The sequence below is a fragment of the Saccopteryx leptura genome, chromosome 3 (assembly GCF_036850995.1).
Source record: "Saccopteryx leptura isolate mSacLep1 chromosome 3, mSacLep1_pri_phased_curated, whole genome shotgun sequence".
Lineage (NCBI taxonomy): Eukaryota > Metazoa > Chordata > Mammalia > Chiroptera > Emballonuridae > Saccopteryx > Saccopteryx leptura.
Window position 1 is genome coordinate 256,670,550 of NC_089505.1, and position 20,526 is coordinate 256,691,075.

At 38.6% G+C, this 20,526-nt stretch overlaps 1 protein-coding gene across 2 annotated transcripts in view; it reads left to right on the forward strand.

Moving 5' to 3' along the window:
• USP34 (ubiquitin specific peptidase 34) overlaps nucleotides 1–20,526 on the forward strand; it is a 307,835-nt gene that overhangs the window by 100,917 nt on the left and 186,392 nt on the right. For both annotated transcript variants that reach the window (XM_066378190.1, XM_066378191.1), the window contains exons 9-15: nucleotides 4,742–4,823; nucleotides 4,910–5,002; nucleotides 14,291–14,416; nucleotides 14,591–14,720; nucleotides 15,183–15,218; nucleotides 15,774–15,904; nucleotides 16,190–16,803. In XM_066378190.1, coding sequence (XP_066234287.1) covers nucleotides 4,742–4,823; nucleotides 4,910–5,002; nucleotides 14,291–14,416; nucleotides 14,591–14,720; nucleotides 15,183–15,218; nucleotides 15,774–15,904; nucleotides 16,190–16,803 — 1,212 coding nt within the window. The remainder of the gene's footprint in view (nucleotides 1–4,741; nucleotides 4,824–4,909; nucleotides 5,003–14,290; nucleotides 14,417–14,590; nucleotides 14,721–15,182; nucleotides 15,219–15,773; nucleotides 15,905–16,189; nucleotides 16,804–20,526) is intronic.

The following is a 20,526-nucleotide window of genomic DNA, read 5'->3' on the forward strand; positions in this document are numbered from 1 at the left end:
CCACTTTTTTCATTAAAATTTTTGTATATAGCCTGACCTGTGGTGGTGCAGTGGATAAAGCGTCGACCTGGAAATGCTGAGGTCGCCGGTTCAAAACCCTGGGCTTGCCTGGTCAAGGCATATATGGGAGTTGATGCTTCCAGCTCCTCCCCCCTTCTCTCTCTCTCTATCTCTCTCTCCTCTCTCTCCCTCTCTTTCTCCTCTCTAAAAATGAATAAATAAAATTAAAAATTTTTTTTTGTATAATAGCCATCTAAACATGTTTTAAAGAAATAGAGAATCTGTGTTGGTCTATACATATTTTTTTTAAAAAGAAACAATTTATAACCTTCCAAAACAAAGCACCAGGCCCAGGTATGTTTACTTGTCAATTATACCAAATATTTGAAGAAGAAATTACCATCATATTTTTCCATGTATAAGACTCACCCTTTTTCAAAAAATTTGGGATTTAAAAACTAGGTGTGTCTTATACAGTGGTAATAAATTTTTTACTTGTAGTTCCTGCTTTTTTGCACTCATTGTTAAGATTTTTTTACTTGAGTTCAATAACTTTATGTAATACCTTTTTCCCCAAATTTTAAGCTCCAAAATTAAGGTGCATCATACATAGGAGTGTTTTATACATGGGGAAATACCTCTGCCTTATTTATTCTTTGAAGCCAGCGCTATTCCAATACCAAAACCTGACAAAGAGTATAAAAAAAGAAAAGTACATACCAGTATTTCTCATGAACATGGGTAGAAAAATCTTCATGAAATATTAGGAAATCAAATCTAACAATGTATAAAAAAGAATTATATACCATGACTAAGTGAGATTTATCTCAGGTATACAAGACTGGTTCAGCATTTCAAAATTAATGTAATTATCATATCAATAAGCTAAAGAAGAAAAATCACGTAGTCATATGAAGATTCAGAAAAAACATTTGACAGAATCACTCATTTGTGATTAAAAATTCTTAGTAAACTAGAAATAGAGGGGAACTTCCTCAACTTGATAAAAAACATCTACAAAACCTAGAGATAACATCATACTTGATGGTGAGAAGCTCAAAGCTCTTCCAGTAAGATAGGAACAAGAAAAGGGTGTCCCTTGTCTATCTCACCACTGCTTTTCTACATTTTGCTGGTACTCGTCCCTAATGCAGTGAGGCAAGAAAGGGAAATGAAAGGTACACAGATGAGAAGGAAAAACATAAAACTCTTTGATTGCAGAAAACATGATCATCTGTATTAAAAATTAGAAAGAAAAGGACAAACTCGAGAAGTTAGTGAGCAAGTTATAGTAAGATTGTAGGATATAAGGTTAATGTACACAGTGAATCACTTTCCTATATAGCAGTTATTAACAAAAGGAATTTGAAATTTAAAATATAGTACAATACCATTTACATTAGTACCACAAAAATGAAATACTTAGGAGTCAATCTAACAAAATATGGACAAGTATTATATAAGTAGAAAATTCTAATGTAAGATACCAAAGAAGAACTAAATAAATGGAAAGATATTCCATGTTAGAAAATAAAAATTTAAAGATACCAGTTCTTTTCAACTTGACCTGTAGATTTAGTGTAACCGCAGTCATAATCCCAGAAAGTTATTTTGAGGACATTTATAAACTGATTCTAAAAAGATAGATTTAACTATAGTAAGTTGTTTTATAAAGATTTAGTCTTCCAAACTTATCGAAAATCCGACATAAAGTACTTGGTAAGTAATTATTATATGCTTTAACTTGCTGTAACTCTGCTTTATAAATTTTATAAAGTAAAATTACTTCCCTACTTTATAAATCACCATTACTGTGGAACCGGTGAGCGTTTAGAAATTTTACTACTAACATAGATACAAAAGTGGACAGTAGGTATAAAAAGGTTGACTATCCCTGGCATAGACAGATCAATGGGATGGGATAGAGAGGTCAGAAATAGAACCATTTATAGTCCACTGATCTTTGACAAAGGAGCAAAGGTGGTACAATGAAGCAAAGATAGTCTTTTCAACAAGTGGTGCTAAAACAGTTGGCTAACCACAAGTAAAATAATCTAGACACAGACCTTACACTTTCCACAAAAATTAATGCAAGTGGATTACACATTTTTAAACATAAAATGCAGCCAGATCTATGGGGGATGCAGTGGGTAAACCATCAACTTGGAATGCTGAGGTCATCAGTTCGAAACCCTGGGCTTGCCTGGTCAAAGCAAATAAAAAGCAACAACTATGAATTGATACTTTCCTCTCATTCTCCACCACTTTTCTCTGTCTTTCTCTGCTTTCTCTAAAATCAATAAATAAAATTAAAAAACCCCAAAACCCAGAAACATAAAATGCAAAACTATAAAACTCCTAGAAGATAATATAGGAGAAAACCTAGATGGTCTTGGGTATGGTGGTGATCTTTTGGAAACAAGACTATGATTCATAAAAGAAAGAATTGATAAGCTTGTCTTTATTAAAATTAAAAGTCCTGCTCTGCTAAAGACAGTGTCAAGAGTATAAGAAGACAAGTCACATACAGGGGAAAATATTTGCAAAAGACACATCTGATTAAGGACTGTTATCCAAAATATACAAAGAACTCTTAAAATTCAACAATTAGAAAACAAACAACCCTATTAAAAATATACCAAAGACTTTAACAGATCAAAGAAGATGTACATTTGGCAAATAAATATATGTCAAGATATTCCACATCCTCTTCATCAGGGAAATGCAAATTAAAATAACAATGAGATTCCATTATATACCTATTAGAATGTACAAAATCCAGAATACTTATACCAATAAATGCTGACAGGATGTAGATCAACGGGAAATCTCATTCATTGCTGGTAGGAATACAAGAAGGCACAACTACTTTGGAAGACAGATTGGCAGTTTCATACAAAACTCAACATCTCATCATGTGATTCAGCAATCATACTTGCTGAAACTTATCCAAAGGAGTGGAAAACTTACCACCACGGAAAAACCCTGCACATGAATATTTATAGCAGCTTTAGTCACAATTGCCAAAACCCTAGGAATCAATGGCTGTTGTAAATGCAAAATAATGGGTAAATCTTACGTTGAGTAAAAGAAGCCAGATTTAAAAGAGAATACATACTGTATTACTTTTTTTCATAAAACTTTAGAAAATGAAAACCATAATAGAAAGCAGGTCACTATCTGGGGATTGGTGGTGTGGGGGCTGGAAAGGGGATGGATTACAAAGGGGCATAGAGAAACTTTTGGGGTTATATGTTTGTTGTCTTGGTGGTGGTGATGGATTTATAGGTATATGCTTAAGGTTTTTTTTGTTTTTGTTTTTGTTTTACAGAGACAGAGCGAGAGTCAGAGAGGGATAGATAGGGACAGACAGACAGGAACAGAGAGAGATGAGAAGCATCAATCATCAGTTTTTCATTGTGGCACTTTAGTTCATTATTGCTTTCTCATATGTGCCTTGACTGTGAGGCCACAGCAGACCGAGAAACCCATTGCTCAAGCCAGCAACCTTTGGGTCCAAGCTGGTGAGCTTTGCTCAAACCAGATGAGCCCGTGCTCAAGCTGGCGACCTCCGGGTCTCGAACCTGGGTCCTCCGCATCGCAGTCTGATGCTCTATCCACTGCGCCACTGCCCGGTCAGGCTATGCTTAAGTTTTAATTCATTAAACTGCAGTCTTCAAACTGTTCAGTTTATTAGATGTCATGTATATATCAAAGTTGTAAAAGACAACTGATAAACCCACACTACTTTACTGGTAGAACTAACATAATAGGTTAACTTGTATGCCAGTCAGTGAGTTATTACTCTTAAATAGAATTGCTAGGTCTAAAAATTAAAGGGTAATCTACCCTGGCTGGATGGTTAGAGCATCATCCCTATGCACACAGGTTGCTGGTTCGGTTCCTGCTCAGTACTCATACAGGAACAGATTGATGTTTCTGTCTCTCCCTCTTTCAAATAAATAAATAAATAAAATTTAAAACATGAAGGGTAAACCATTCTAAAATAGGAACTTTTTTTTGATGAATGATGAGATGTTGGTAAATGTAACTAACTTCTGAACGGTCAGTTGACATATTTGGACCATGTTAATGGCGTCTTCATTAGTATCATGCAGGAGATTTGCAGTTTGACATGGAGATAATTTTTTCACTCTGTTACCTCATCATTTTGGGAAACCTTCTCTGAACACTTTATTGCCTACAATAGAATTGAAAAGTGGGAAGGCAGAGTTCTTGAGTAGGAAGATACACGGCTTATTAGGTTGTAACACTTTGTGTTCTCACCTGTGTACCTAGTGAGAGTAGTTACCTTAACTTTCCAGGATTTTACTTATTTTTTTGTTTCTTTATAAAGTTAAGTAGTATTGCCTGGCCTGTGGTGGTGCAGTGAATAAAGCATCGACTTGGAACGCTGAGGTTGCCAGTTTGAAACCCTGGGCTTCCCTGGTCAAAGCACATATGGGAGTTGATGCTTCCTGCTCCCCCCTTTCTGTCTTTCTTTCTCTCCTGTCTCTCTAAAAATGAATGAAAATCTTTAAAAAAACAAAGTTAAGTAATATTGCCATGTCTTATTTTGTTATTCTTTGGTTAGTAATCTAAACTGTTAAATGTGTATAATCACTTCTTTATAGTTTTTATGTGAACAAGTACAGTTTTTCAACTGTGTCTGTGTTATAGACATGTAAAAGTGATAGTAATATTTCTTAATGTATTAACTGTTTTTATCCTTTGATTTTAGATCCATTGCCAAAGAACTTGCAGACTGGCTTATAAGCAACAATGTAGTAGAGCATATATTTGGACCAAATTTACATATTGAGGTTTGTGAATGATTATATGACTTCTTTGCTCAATGAAGACAGAAGAATATTTTTTAAAATTAACTATAATAATTTTTCTTTTCCAGATTATCAAACAGTGCCAAGTGATTTTGAATTTTTTGGCAGCAGAAGGGCGACTGAGTACTCAGCATATTGATTGCATTTGGGCTGCAGCACAGGTAATATTAACAGCTTACATTTATTATGTTCTAAGTGTCTTACTTCTCTATGTGGTAAGTTCTGTTATCCCATTTTATAGCTAAAGAAACTGAGATGTGGGAAAAGTTGGGCATGCAACCTATGAAGTCTAGTTTCTAGAGTATATGTCGTACTACTATATTACTGGTAATATTAAAGGAAGTGAATTAATTAGAAGTTCTTACTGAAGCTGTGTTGGTGTATTAAGAAACATTTCCTATTATTTTCATTTGTATATTGAACCCTTTGTGGTATGTTTTTTCTATTGTTTTAGCCTTTTAATTTTTGAATATGCATATGTGCACGTGGTTCAAAATCCAAAAACTAAATTTAAACATTTTCCTCCTTCTGCCCCTGTCTCCCAGGCATGCAGTTCTCTGGTGCCTTACCGGTTTTCTATACAAATAGCTAATTGTAAACATTTTTTTCCCTTGTCTTTCTCTTTTCCACAAATGTTGCATATCAAATGGAATTGGCTTTTTTCACTTAATTTATACTGGAGATTATTCCATATCAATACAGCAAGCACTATTTTTTTAAAAACTCCATAATATTTCTTATATATACATGCACTTTAATTTATTTAATCAGTTCTTATTCATAGGCATATTCCCCCCCAATCTTTTCTGTTATACACAATGATACAATAAAAGGTTTCTAACATAGTCAATTTGTCCATGTACATTTATTAAATAGGATTAGTTCCTATATAGAAATAGAATTGTTAGGTTAGAGTATATGTATGATTTACTTGTGGTAGGTATTGGTGTGATGATGGTACTGTTTCCTTATTCTCTTCAAAACATTGTGTTTGAAATTTCTTGATATTTGCTAAACTGCTGGTGATAAAAGGTGATCTTTGATGTTTTAAGTTTGCATTTATTTTATATGAAGCAGGTTGCAAATCTTGTGTTTAAGAGCCATTTTTAGCCCGTGCCAGGTAGCTTAGTGGTAGAGCATTATCCAGGCATGTGAATGTCCCAGGTTCGATTCCTTTTAGGGCACACAGGAGAAGCAACCATCTTCTTCTACACCCCTCCACTCCCCCCTGTTCTCCCTCTTTTTCCCACTTCTTGCTCTTTCCCTCACCATCTACTGCTCCCATAGCCATGGCTCAATGGATTTGAGCTCATTGGCCCTGGGCATTGAGTATGGCTCTGTGGAGCCTCCACATCAGGTGCTAAAAATAGCATGGTTGCCAGCATGGCCCCTGATGGGCAGAGTATTGGCCTGAGACGGGGATTGTGGGTGGATCCCTGTCGGTAAGCATACGGGAATCTGTTTCTCTATCTCCTCTCCTCTCACTTAGAAAATAAGAAAAACAATCTGTTTTTGTGCTCTTTTTTGGAAATACCTGTTTATAAAAGCTTTGCTGTTTACCAGTTGCTTAACTTGTTTTCTTTTCTTTTTTTTTTTTTTTCTTTTTTTTTTTTTTTCTGAAGCTGGAAACAGGGAGAGACAGTCAGACAGACTCCCGCATGCGCCCGACCGGGATTCACCCGGCACGCCCACCAGGGGCGACGCTCTGCCCACCAGGGGGCGATGCTCTGCCCATCCTGAGCGTCGCCATGTTGGCGACCAGAGCCACTCCAGCGCCTGAGGCAGAGGCCACAGAGCCATCCCCAGCGCCCGGGCCATCCTTGCTCCAATGGAGCCTCCGCTGCGGGAGGGGAAGAGAGAGACAGAGAGGAAAGCGCGGCGGAGGGGTGGAGAAGCAAATGGGCGCTTCTCCTGTGTGCCCTGGCCGGGAATCAAACCCGGGTCCTCCGCACGCTAGGCCGACGCTCTACCGCTGAGCCAACCAGCCAGGGCTTAACTTGTTTTCTTTTCATAGGAGATCTTACGTACTAATAAAATTGGACTTTTGTTTGTGTTATGGCTCTATTATACTTTGATGTTGTCTTTTGCTTAGCTTAAGGTGTTTGTTTGCTGATCACTTTCAAGTTTGTGGTTTCAAATCTGTGGTTGGATATTTTTAAGTCCTGCAGATTTATCCACATGAATTTTAGCATTGACTTAATTCTTTAAAAATTCTGTTTTTAATTTGAGGAGAATTGAAGTTCTGTCTTCCTATATAAAATATGCCATTCCATTTCTTTGGTATCATTTAGCATTTCAAAATTATTTGTATACTGATTTTAGTTCATACTAAGCTTATTCTTAGATTTTAATTTTATTTTTGCTATTATAATAGCCATTTCTCTCATGATACCCATGTTGTCTATTTTATTTCTTTTTGTATTTTTCTGAAGTGAGAAGTGGGGAGGCAGAGAGACAGACTCCCGCATGCGTCCATCCGGGATCCCGGCATGCCCACCAGGGGGCGATGCTCTGCTCATCTGGGTGTTGCTCTTTTGCAACCAGAGCCATTCTAGTGCCTGAGGCAGAGGCCATGGAGCCATCCTCAGAGCACCCGGGCCAACTTTGCTCCAGTGGAGCCTTGGCTGCAGGAGGGGAAGAGAGATAAAGGAGAGGGAGGGAAGGGTGGAGAATCAGATGGGTGCTTCTCCTGTGTGCTCTGGCCAGGAATTGAACCCAGGACATACACACACCAGGCCAACGCTCTAATGCTAAGCCAACTGGCCAGGACCAATGATAATCTCATTTTGTTAGGCATTCTTTTTCTGTCCTTTCTTTCTTTAGGTCTTTTGGACAAATTTTTAATTTTTTTGTATTTTCCCTAAGTTAGAAGTGGGGAGGCAGTTAGACTCCCGCATGTACCCAACTGGGATCCACCTGGCATGCCCACCAGGTGGCGATGCTCTGCCCATCTGGGGCATTGCTCCATAACAGCTGGAGTCATTCTAGCACTTGAGGCAGAAGCCATGGAGTCATCCTGAGCACCCAGGGCAACTTTGTTCCAATGGAGCCTTGGCTGTGGGAGGGGAAGAAAGAGATAAAGAGGAAGGAGAGGGAGGGAAGGGTGGAGAAGCAGATGGGCTCTTCTCCTGTGTGCCCTGACCAGGAATCGAATCCGGGATTCCACATGCCGGGCTGACGCTCTACCGCTGAGCCAACCGGCCAGGGCCCTTTTGAACAATTTTAAGGCAGGTGTTTTAAAATGTTAGTCTAGTACAGGGGTCGGGAACCTATGGCTCGCAAGCTAGATGTGGCTCTTTTGATGGCTGCATCTGGCTCGCAGACAAATCTTTAATAAAAAAAATGTTAAAAATATAAAACATTCTCATGTATTACAGTTTATTTATTTCCTACCACTCCTGTTCATGGTTGCGGTTGACTGGAGCCAATCACAGCTGTCCTCCAGGACAACACCAAATTTTTATTAGATAATGCATAATGTACATGGGTCGTTGTGAGGTCAGGAAGTAAATTTCCCTCCTTTTAATCAAGTAGTTAGCTAGCTAATTGCAGAAACCCTTTTGATGAAGAAGATGGCTAAAAGAAAAAAAAAAGATGAGGAGTATCATACTTTTCAGCAGGAATGGACAGAGGAATTTCCCTTTGTGGAGAGAGCAGGTTCTGCAGTGTGTCTAGTATGCAATGATAAAATTGCATTGATGAAATGGTCAAATATAAAGCGGCACTTCGACACATGCCATACTACATTTGCATCGAAATATCCAGCGGGGGACAGCAGGAAGAAAGCATGTCAAGAGCTACTGTGCAGAGTGCAAGCTAGTCAGCAGCAACTCCGTGTTTGGACCCAACAGGTGACTGGAATTCAGCTAGCTTTGCTGGTGCTTTAGCAATTGTGAGAAAGAGAAAGCCATTCACAGATGGGGAGTATGCCAAAACATTCATGCTTGATGTTGCCAGTGAACTTTTTGATGACTTTTCGGACAGGATAAGAATAATCAAATGAATAAAAGACATGCCTCTGTCGGCAAGAACTGTTCACAATCGTACCATCATGATGGCAAATCAAATTGAGGCAACACAGTGAAGGACATAAATGCAGCACCATTCTTTTCTCTCGCTTTGGATGAGTCAACAGACGGAAGCTATTTATCCCAGTTCAGCGTGATTACAAGATATGCTGTTGATGACACACTATGTTAGGAAAATTTTGCTGTTTTGCCTATGAAAGAGACAACAAGAGGGGAGGATTTGTTCAAGTCTTTCACTGAGTTCACTAAAGAAAAAAATCTACCGATGGATAAACTTATTTCGGTGTGTACTGATGGTGCTCCATACATGGTGAGGAAAAACAGAGGATTCATAGCACTTCTTTGTGAACATGAAAAGAGACCCATCCTAGGTTTTCACTGCATCCTACATCAGGAGGTGCTTTGTGCTCAGATGTGTGGTGAGCAGCTTGGTGAGGTGATGTCGCTGGTCATTAGGGTGGTTAATTGTATTGTTGCCTGAGCTTTAAATGATCACCAGTTTAAAACACTGCTGGATGAAGTTGGGAATAATTATCCTGGTCTGCTTCTGCACAGCAATGTGCATTGGTTGTCAAGAGGGAAGGTGCTTAGCCGTTTCACCACTTGTCTGAGCAAAATCCAGACTTTTCTTGAAATTTGAAACATGGAGCATCCTGAGTTAGCTAACACTGAGTGGCTCCTGAAGTTCTACTATCTCGTGGACATGACTGAACATCTGAACCAGCTTAATGTGAAAATGCAAGGCATTGGAAATACAGTCTTATCCCTTCAACAAGCAGTGTTTGCGTTTGAAAACAAGGTGGAATTCTTCATTGCCGACATTGAAACAGGCCGTTTACTACACTTTGAAAAACTGGGAGAGTTTAAAGATACATGCACAGCAAGTGACCCTGTTCAACATCTTGATCTCCAGCAGCTAGCGGGCTTCACACTAATCTCCTGCAGTCATTCAAAGCGCAGTCATTCAAATTGGAGAATTTCGTGAGCACACTCGTCTTTTTAAGTTCATCACCCATCCACATGAGTGTGCAGTGGACAGCGCCGACCTGAGTTACATCCCCGGTATCTCTGTCAGAGATTTTGAGGTACAAGCTGCTGACCTGAGGGCCTCAGACATGTGGGTGAATAAGTTCAAGTCACTGAATGAAGATTTGGAAAGACTTGCACGACAGCAAGCAGAGTTGGCGAGCAAACACAGGTGGGAAAAAATGGAAAAACGTTAACCCGTGGACCAGCTGATTGTCAAGACTTGGAAAGTGCTTCCTGTCACATACCACACACACTGCAGCATGTGAATATTGCTGTACTAACAATGTTTGGCTCTACTTACGCATGTGAGCAGTCTTTTTCACATCTAAAGAACATTAAGACCAACCTACGATCACATTTAACGGATGAAAGTCTCAACACCTGCATGAAGCTTAACCTTACTACATATCAACCGGACTACAAAGCCATCAGCAATACCATGCAGCACCAGAAGTCGCATTAATGGTAAGAAGTACTTTATTCATCATTGGTTAGCAAAAGCATAACAAAGTTATTAAAAAGAATTCAGAGCCCTGGCCGGATGGCTCAGCGGTAGAGCGTCGGCCTAGCGTTCGATTCCCGGCCAGGGCACACAGGAGAAGCGCCCATTTGCTTCTCCACCCCTCCGCCGCGCTTTCCTCTCTGTCTCTCTCTTCCCCTCCCGCAGCCAAGGCTCCATTGGAGCAAAGATGGCCCGGGCGCTGGGGATGTCTCTGTGGCCTCTGCCTCAGGCGCTAGAGTGGCTCTAGTCGCAACATGGCGACGCCCAGGATGGGCAGAGCATCGCCCCCTGGTGGGCAGAGCGTCGCCCCTGGTGGGCGTGCCGGGTGGATCCCCGTCGGGCGCATGCGGGAGTCTGTCTGACTGTCTCTCCCTGTTTCCAGCTTCAGAAAAATGGAAAAAAAAAAAAAAAAAAGAATTCAGAGACTTATTGTACTTTAAGAGTGTTGGTCTTACATAAAATGCACACATTTACTTGTATTTAGTGTTAAACATATTGCATGGCTCTCACGGAATTACATTTTAATATTTCATTCATGGCTCTCTCAGCCAAAAAGGTTCCCGACCCTTGGTCTAGTAAATACAGTGGATGGGCTTCCTTGGGTACATACTGTTGAATTATTCACTTAAATGGACCATGTATTCATGTTTCTTTTTCTAAATTGTGGCTAGCTTTCTCTTTCTTTCTTTTGGTTGAAAACTGGACATTGGAATTTCGTGATGTGTCAGCTCAGAAATGTGATTGTCTTCTTTTCTCAAAGTGTGCTCTTGTTTTTATTGTTGTTAGAGTATTTCTGTTGTTTATGGTCTTCTCACATGTTTTCTGAGCCTGTGTCTTGTCTTTAGAACGTGTAGTGCCTTTCTAAACTCTCCTACATACAGTTCATATTGAATGTGCAATAAAACCTTCTATGGCTCTTTAAATTTCCTACTAGTCATTCTAACTTATTTTGGGTTGAAGTGTTGCCAGCCCGGTTCTGTGCCTGCACCTCACCAATCAGATGTAGGAATCTATAGTCAGAACAGAAAATTGTTATTTGGAGTACAGTATCATTATTGCCTACAGTGACTTCAGCAAACTACATCACAATCATATATTGCTGTTCCCACAGCCGCCTGCCTGAATGGGTTACTGCCATCACACTGGAACTGGCCGATAGTAATTGCAGTTTACTGGCCAAACTTTCTTTTGGAAGCACAAGAGTTCATATTTACTCTAGAGTTTCAGAATAGTTATATCAGTTACTGTAACTAAAATTGCTGTCTTGGTACAGAGATGGATTTCTGCCACTTCCTGCTCTGCCATTTTCCCTGACATTCTTCTCTCTCTTTTTTTTGATAAATGAAGAAGAGTCTAGCTTCACACTGTCCTTTTTTTTTTAATTAGTTTTAGAGAGAGGGAGAAAAGAGGGGGGAGGAGCAGTAAGTGTCAACTCATAGTATTTGCTTCTCATATGTGCCTTGACTGGGCAAGCCTGGTGTTTTGAACCAGCAAACTCAGCATTCCAGGTCAATGCTTTATCCACTGTGCCACCAAAGGTCAGGCTGTCGTCTTTTTTTTTTTTTTTTTTTAAGATTTATTGATTGATTTTTACAGAGAGAGGAGAGGGAGCAAGAAGTATCAACTCATAGTTGCTTCAGTTGAATTGTTCATTGCTTGGCTTCTTGCTTGTTGTTACATGCTTTAACTGAGCAAGCCCAGGATCTTGAACCAATGACCTCAGTATTCTAGGTTAGTGCTCTATCCACTGTGCCACCACAGGTCAGGCAACACTGTCATCTTTACTAGGACTCAAGCCATGCAGTCAATATTTTTCCCTGTAGTTTTTGAATTTTTTTTCATAATGTGCACCTACATAAAAGCCTCATGTGATTTTTTGTTTGTTTTGGGTTTTTTTGTCTTCGTGATCAGATTACATAATTATCTTTCAAGGGTCTTGTTACTTAAAGATAAACAATAAAGGCCCTGGCCGGTTGGCTCAGCGGTAGAGCGACGGCCTGGCGTGCGGGGGACCCGGGTTCGATTCCCGGCCAGGGCACATAGGAGAAGCGCTCATTTGCTTCTCCACCCCCGCCTCCTCCTTCCTCTCTGTCTCTCTCTTCCCCTCCCGCAGCCGAGGCTCCATTGGAGCAAAGATGGCCCGGGCGCTGGGGATGGCTCCTTGGCCTCTGCCCCAGGCGCTAGAGTGGCTCTGGTCGCGGCAGAGTGACGCCCCGGAGGGGCAGGGCATCGCCCCCTGGTGGGCGTGCCGGGTGGATCCCGGTCGGGCGCATGCGGGAGTCTGTCTGACTGTCTCTCCCCGTTTCCAGCTTCAGAAAAATACAAAAAAAAAAAAAAAAAAAAAAAAAAGATAAACAATAAAGTATTTGATCATAAAAACTAAGATTGTGGAAATCCCATTTTATTAATGATTAAATGGGCAGCAAGTCAGAAACTTATGTACTATGTTTTTATCACATTTTAATTACGAAACTTATAATCTAGTATTTACTTGTCAAAAAGCAAGTATAAACTATGTAGTCTATAATACTATATTAAAATTGAACATTCTTAGGTAAGATCTATAAAAAGTGGCATGCTTAAAATTGATGATTTACTTCTTATAAAATCAAATGATATTTTTAGTCTTGAAGTCCTGCAGGTTTTGTTTTTGTTTTTCTTTTTTTAGTGGATAGTCAGTAGTGTTGAATTAAATAGTAGGATTAAAGTAATTAATGTAGTTTGTAAGAAGTTACCCTGACATAGAGGGATTTCTTCAATGTTATTAATTTCATCTTCTCTTTCAAAATTAAGTTGTGTGTACTTACCTTGAAAGGGGAAACAGAAGAGTTCATATGATTTATTCCTGAAGATAAATTCAAAGCTTTAGAATAGAGAAAGTTACATTTCTTACAGACTTTTTTTCTTAAAGATTTATTTTAGAGAGGAGAAAGAGAGAGAGAGAGAAGGGAACTTCTTTATTATAAGGAAGTTTCCTATTGTGTTGAGCAGGAAGCATCAACTCCCATATGTGTCTTGACTAGGCAAGCCTCAAGTTTGGAACCCGAGATTTCAGTGTTCCAGGTCGACCCTTGATTCACCGTGCCACCACAAGCCAGGCCTCTTACAGACTTTTTACGTATTGAAGATAAATAGCATATTTCAGCTTTTTACCTTTGGAGCCCTCAAATTGAGAATTACTCTCCTAGTCATATTTGTTGCTCTAACTTGATTTAGAAGTTAGCAGATTTGTGGCTATAAAAGATACTTATTTTGTAATATTTAATAGTCATATCTTTGTGACTATAGTTTTTCTCACAATTACATAATTCTGTGTAATATAACAAAGAAGACTGTCTCCTGGTTTATTATTATTCAGACCTTTATTATAAGGAAGTTTCTATTGGGTACTCCAATAAAATAAGCATGTTATATAAATACTTATAACCAGTTAGTATGAAAAATAAAATGCACTTAAAATAATATTTAATTGGTTTGTCTCCTAATTATTATTTTAGTTGTAACCACCTACATTTTAATTTATTGCTTAAGTTGTTTTTATATTAATGATATGTCAATAAATTTAATTGGAATTTTTTTTATACTTAGAGTTCAGAAACTTATTTATTGAGGGTTTTTCTCTTGTAGTTAGAAAATTAAGCTTTGATTTGTTTGGATAAGATCAAGTTCTGCCTAAATGGTGTTTTATTTTCACAGTTTTATGTGCTGTCCATTTATTATATTTGGTAATTAGCATTTTACCGGCATATTAAAAAATATTTGTGTACCAGATGCTTTGGCTTTTAAAACTATATAACTTAACAAACAATAACAGTGTAACTTTTATGCTACCATATTATTTATTTATGTAGCAATTATTTTTCACTATTGTCTCTACGTTTATTTTGTAGTTGAAGCATTGTAGTCGGTATATACATGACTTATTTCCTTCACTCATCAAGAATTTGGATCCAGTACCACTTAGACATCTACTTAATCTGGTCTCTGCTCTTGAGCCAAGTGTTCATACTGAACAGGTAATTTATTCAAAACATGATCATAGGTTTTTTTTTAAGTAATGTGAAAATTTGTGATTCAGATAATTTAACTTGTGGCTTGCTACTTTTAGCATTTCAGTTAGTCAAAAGGATATTACAGTTGTGATGTTGCCCAAAACTTCTAATTTTAATTTCTTTCTCTTTTTTTTTAAGACATTGTACTTGGCATCGATGTTAATTAAAGCGTTATGGAATAATGCTCTAGCAGCTAAGGCTCAGCTATCTAAACAGAGTTCTTTTGCATCTTTATTAAATACTAATCTTCCCATTGGAAATAAGAAAGGTTAGTAAAGTGTAATTTACTTTATGAAGTAAGTTGTCCAAAGATTATAACACCAATTTGAAGTAGTTTCTGCTAAGTAGTTTCAGTTCAACCTTAATTTCAAAATGAGTTTCAGATGGGCAGTATAGTGTTTGTGAAAGAATGAATAAATTGAGTTTAGTTCATTTTTTTGGTTATCATTTCAGGTGTTTATATGTGCTTTTATATGTATATAGCATTCTAACACTTTCTAAAACTATAACTTTTACCCCAAATTTTGTCTCCTGACATCATATACTACTATTTTCTTAGGCTTTTCTTTGTAGGTACCCACAACTACTACTGCAGGTGGTGGGGACTTATATTATTGCAGATTTCCCTACCTGCATCTTATTGATTATCTAATAAGAACAACTGATATGCTGTTCCAAAGAAGTTCAGTCATTTAGAATATTTCCCTCCTGTTTTTTCCTTTTCCTTCAGAGGAAGAAGAGCTGAGAAGAGCAGCTCCATCACCTTGTAAGTTGAGTCTTAGAAGTGCATGGCAAGATGACTTATACTTTTATATCGATGGTCATATGTAGTTAATTTATATATTTGTATCAGAGTTGTAAAGTTCATTTTTAGCACAAGATGTACTGTATGTTTTGCTCCATAAGACGGACCTGACCATAAGACACACCTGGGGTTTTAAGGAGGAAAATAAGAAAAAAAATATTCTGAACCAAATGGTGTGTTAAAATATTTAATAAAATACTGTATTTTTCGCTTTATAAGACACATGGGCATTTTCCCCTCCACTTTTTGGGGGGGGAATGTGTCTTACGGAGTGAAAAATACGGTAAACCCTTAACTAGTTATGCAGCTCACTTACCTTTTTTGTTTAAACTATTAGTATCTTGACTTAATTGAAATAGTGTATATCCTCTTGGTAAATGTTAACATATTTGCAGATTAAATTTTTGGCTACTTAGTATGAAGCTTTGATAAATCAAAGAATGAAAAGACAGTATCATTCTGATAGAGCTATGTTAATATAAATTAGAAGTAAAACAAAAAATCTGTTTAATATAGGGTCACCTGCAGCTAGTCCTCAAAGCAGTGATAACAGTGATACTCATCAAAGTGGAGGCAGTGACATTGAAATGGATGAGCAACTTATTAATAGAACCAAACATGTGCAACAGCGTCTTTCAGACACAGAGGTATGAAAATAGTTCATGTCCCCCGCCCTCCCCTTTAAGTGATTTTTTATTTCTGCCATGTTTATCCTTTGAATTGGGAATATAAACATGATCTATGTTTGGTGTAATTTCTCTTTTAAATGGTATTATTGAGGTCTTTTTCTTTGAGTTTTTAATTCCATTTTGTATTTTTTAAAAGGAATGAGTCAAGACTGGCAGCCTTTTAACAAGTACAGTGTGTTAATGTCAGTTACTCTTTCTTTTTAATGTAAATATTTATTTGAATCTATTTGTTTCTAACTATAGGAATCCATGCAGGGAAGTTCTGATGAAACTGCCAACAGCGGTGAAGATGGAAGCAGTGGTCCTGGTAGCAGTAGTGGGCATAGTGATGGATCTAGTAATGAGGTGAATTCTAGCCATGCAAGTCAGTCTGCTGGGAGCCCTGGCAGTGAAGTACAGTCAGAAGACATTGCAGATATTGAAGCCCTTAAAGAAGAAGATGAAGATGATGATCATGGTCAAAATCCTCCTAAAAGCAGTTGTGGTACAGATCTTCGTAACAGAAAGTTAGAAAGTCAAGCAGCCATTTGCTTAGGGGATTCCCAAGGCCCATCAGAAAGAAGTGGGACAAGCAATGGAACAGGAAAGGACCTGGGTTTTAACACTGAGTCACTGCCATCAGTAGATAATCGAATACGTATACTAGATGCCTGTTCACACTCAGAAGACCCAGAACATGATATTCCAGGGGAACTGAATGCTGCTCATATAGCACAAGCATCTCAGGAATCTTGTATTACACGCACTGGGGATTTTCTTGGGGAAACTATTGGGAATGAATTATTTAATTGCCGGCAGTTTATTGGTCCACAGCATCACCACCATCATCATCATCATCATCACCACCACCATGATGGGTAAGTCTACTTAAAGAAAAGAAAGAAAGCCTGACCAGGCGGTGGCGCAGCGGATAGAGCATTGGACTGGGATGCGGATGACCCAGGTTTGAGACCCTGAGGTCGCCAGCTTAAGCGCGGGCTTATCTGGTTTGAGCAAGGGTTTACTCTGTCTGCTGAAGGCCTACGGTCAAGGCATATATGAGAAAGCAATTAATGAACAACTAAGGTGTCGTAATGAAAAACCGATGATTGATGCTTCTCATCTCTCTTCATTCCTGTCTGCCTGTCTGTCCCTATCTATCCCTCTCTCTGACTCTGTAAAAAAAAATAAGAGAGAGAAAAAAGGAAAATAAAAAACAGCTTTATTTCCGTTAGGGAAGTAATTATAGCCTATATTTATTCAATTAAAATTGTTCTAGATCAGTGCTGTCCAATAAGTATATAATGTAAACTACAGATGTGTGCCACAAAAATATATTTTTAATTTTCTATTGAGCTAATTTTAAAAAGCAAAATGAGGCCCTGGCTGGCTGGCTCAGTAGTAAAGCATCAATCTGGCATGTGGAACTCCTGGGTTTGACTCCTGGTCAGGACACAGAGAAGAAGCGACCATCTGCTTCTCCACATTTCCCCCCTTCTCTTTCTTTCTTTCATCTCCCACAGCCATAGCTCAATTGATTTGAGCACGTTGGCCCCTGGCTCTGAGTATGGCTCCGTGGAGCCTCTGCCCCAGGTGCTAAAAATAGCTTGGTTGTGAGCATGAGCCTCAGATGGGCAGAGCATTGACCCCAGATGAGGGTTGCTGGGTGGGTACCGGTCAGGGCACATGTGGGAGTCTAACTGCCCTTCTCTCACTTAACTTTAAAACAAAACAAAAGACAAAAGGATCCTGATTGGTGGTGGCACAATGGATAGAAGAACATCACCATGGGATGCTGAGGTCCCAGGTTCAATACCCCAGGATTGCTGATTTGAGCACAGGTTCATCCAGCTGGAGCACGGGGTCCCTGGCTTGAGTGTGGAATCATCAATATGATCTCATGATTGCTGGCTTGAGCCCATAGGTCGCTGACTTGAAGCCCAAGATTTCTGGCTTGAGCCCTGGGTCACTGGCTTGGTTGGAGAACCCCTGGTCAAGTCACATATGAGAAGCAATTAATAAACAACTAGAGTGCCGCAACTACAAATTGTAGCTTTTTATCTCTCTCCATTCCCCCCTCCCCCCTGCTCTTAGAAAAGAAAGCAAAATGAAACAGGAGAGGTTAATTTTAATTACCGCTATAAATTTATTTTTCAATAGTAATGTTTAAAATATCTTAACATGTAACCAGTATAAAAATTAAGATTTTTCTTTTACTTAGTTTTCAGTATTCTGTGTATAGATAGTATTATACTTAAACCTTATCACAGTTTAGACCAGACCCTTAAAATTTTTTTAAATTATGGTTGATATACAATATTATATTAGTTTCAGGTGTACAACCCCATGATTAGATATTTATGTAACTTACAAAGTGATCACCCTGATAAATCTGATACCCATCCGATACCATCTATAGTTAATACAATATTATTGACTTGATTCCCTATGCTCTACTTGACATCCCATGACTATTCTCTAACTACCAATTTGTACTTCTAAATTCCTTTACTTTTTTCACTCATTTCCCCCAACTCGTCTCCCATTTGGCAAATATCAGAACATTCTCTATATATATGATATATGAATCTGTTTCTGTTGTGCTTATTTGTTTATTTTGTTTTTTAGATTCCACGTATAAGTGAAGTAAGCTGGCATTTGTCTTTCACTTATTTCACTTAGCATGGGTCCATCAATGTTGTGCAGATGGCAAGATTTCATTCTGTTTCATGGCTGAATTCATTTTATATATGCACCTCTTTCTCTTTATTCATTTTCTATTGATGGACACTTAGGTTGCTTCCATATCTTGGCTATTGTGAATGCTGCAACAAACATACGGATGTATATGTCTTTTCAATTTAAGTGTTTTGGGTTTCTTCGGATAAACACCCTGAGAGGAGTTGCTGTGTCCTTTGTCTCTTTGTTTTAAAGTTTATTTTGTCTGATTTAAGTATTGTTACTCCAGTTTTTTTGCTCGTTTGTTTCCATTTTCACAAAATCTTTTTTTTCCATTTCTATACTTTGAATCTGTGTCTTTAAACATGAAGTGAGTCTTTTATAGACAGCATATGTAAGGGTCTTGTTTTGTTATCCATTCAGTAATCCTATCTTTTGATTGGAGCATTTAATCCATTTATTTGTATTGAAAGTAATTCTCAGCAGGTATATATTTATTGTCATTTTATTACTCTATTTATGTACAGTATTTATTTTCTGTTTTTTTAAAGAAGACCCTCTAACATTTCTTTTAGTACTGGTTTGGTGGTAATGAACTACTTCAGTTTTTTCTTTTCTGGGAAGATCTTTATCTGTCCAATCGTAAATGATGGCCTTGTTTGAGAGAGTAAGAGTAATCTTGGCTGTAGGTTCTTCTTGCTCTTTACCACTTTTACTGTTTCTTGCCAACACCTTCTGTTCCACAAAGTTTCTTTCATTTTTTTTCTTTTTCTTTTTATTCAGTGAGAGGAGGGGAGGCAGTGAGACAGACTAGTGCATGTGCCCTGACTGGGATCCACCTGGCAAGCTCTCTAGGGGTCAGTGCTCTGCCCATCTGGAGCTGCTGCTCTGCTGCAGTCAGAGCCATATTTTAGCACCTGAGGCAGAGGCTGTGGAGCCACTGTCAGCACTCGGGGCCAGTTCGCTCTAGTTGAGCCATGGGTGCAGGAGGGGAAGAGGGAGAGAGCAAGAGAAGGGCAGGGGGATGGGTGGAGAAGCAGATGGGCACTTCTGTTTGCCCTGACCGGGAATCGAACCTGGGACATGCACACACGCTGGGCTGATTGATGGTCTACCACGGAGCCAACTGGCCAGGGCCACAGAGTTTCTATTGACACATCATCTGACAATCTTAGGAGAGCTCCCTTGTAGATAACTAACTGCCTTTTTCTTGCTGCTTTTAAGATTCTCTGTCTTTAACCTTTTGCATTTTAATTATGATGTGTTTTGGTTTGGCCTCTTTGGGTTCATCTTTTTTGGGATTGTACTACCTGAATTGGTATGTCGGTTTTCCTCAGGTTAGGGAAATTTTTCATGATTATGTTTTCAAATAGCTTTTCAATATCTTCCTTTCTCTCTTCTTTTGGCACCCTCATGATTCAAATGTTGGCATGCTTGAAGTTGTCCCAAAAGCTCCTTATACTATCTATCTTCCTTTTTTTTTTTGCTGTTCTGATTGGGTGGTTTTTGCTTTCTTATATTCCAAATCTCTGATTTGATTTGATTTTTGTCAGCCCTTTCCATATTCTTTACATATGGTGCTACTTGTTAGTCTGTAAATCAATCCTGAACTTTTCTTCTTCATGTTCTTTTTTCATTCTATTGTCCTTACATTCTTAGAGCATCCAGTATGGTATGTTTTTGGGTTTGATTTTTTTATTCATTTTTAGGTTTTTATGTTTTAAAAAATTTTTAATTCATTTTAGAGAGGGGAGGGAAAGAGAGAGAGAAGGGGGGAGGAGCAGGAAGCATCAACTCCCATTGTATACCTTGACCAGGCAAGCCCGGGGTTTCAAACCAGCAACCTCAGCATTCCACATCAACGCTTTATCCACTACACCACCACAAGTCAGGCGTATGGTATGTTTTAGAAGTCCCCTGAT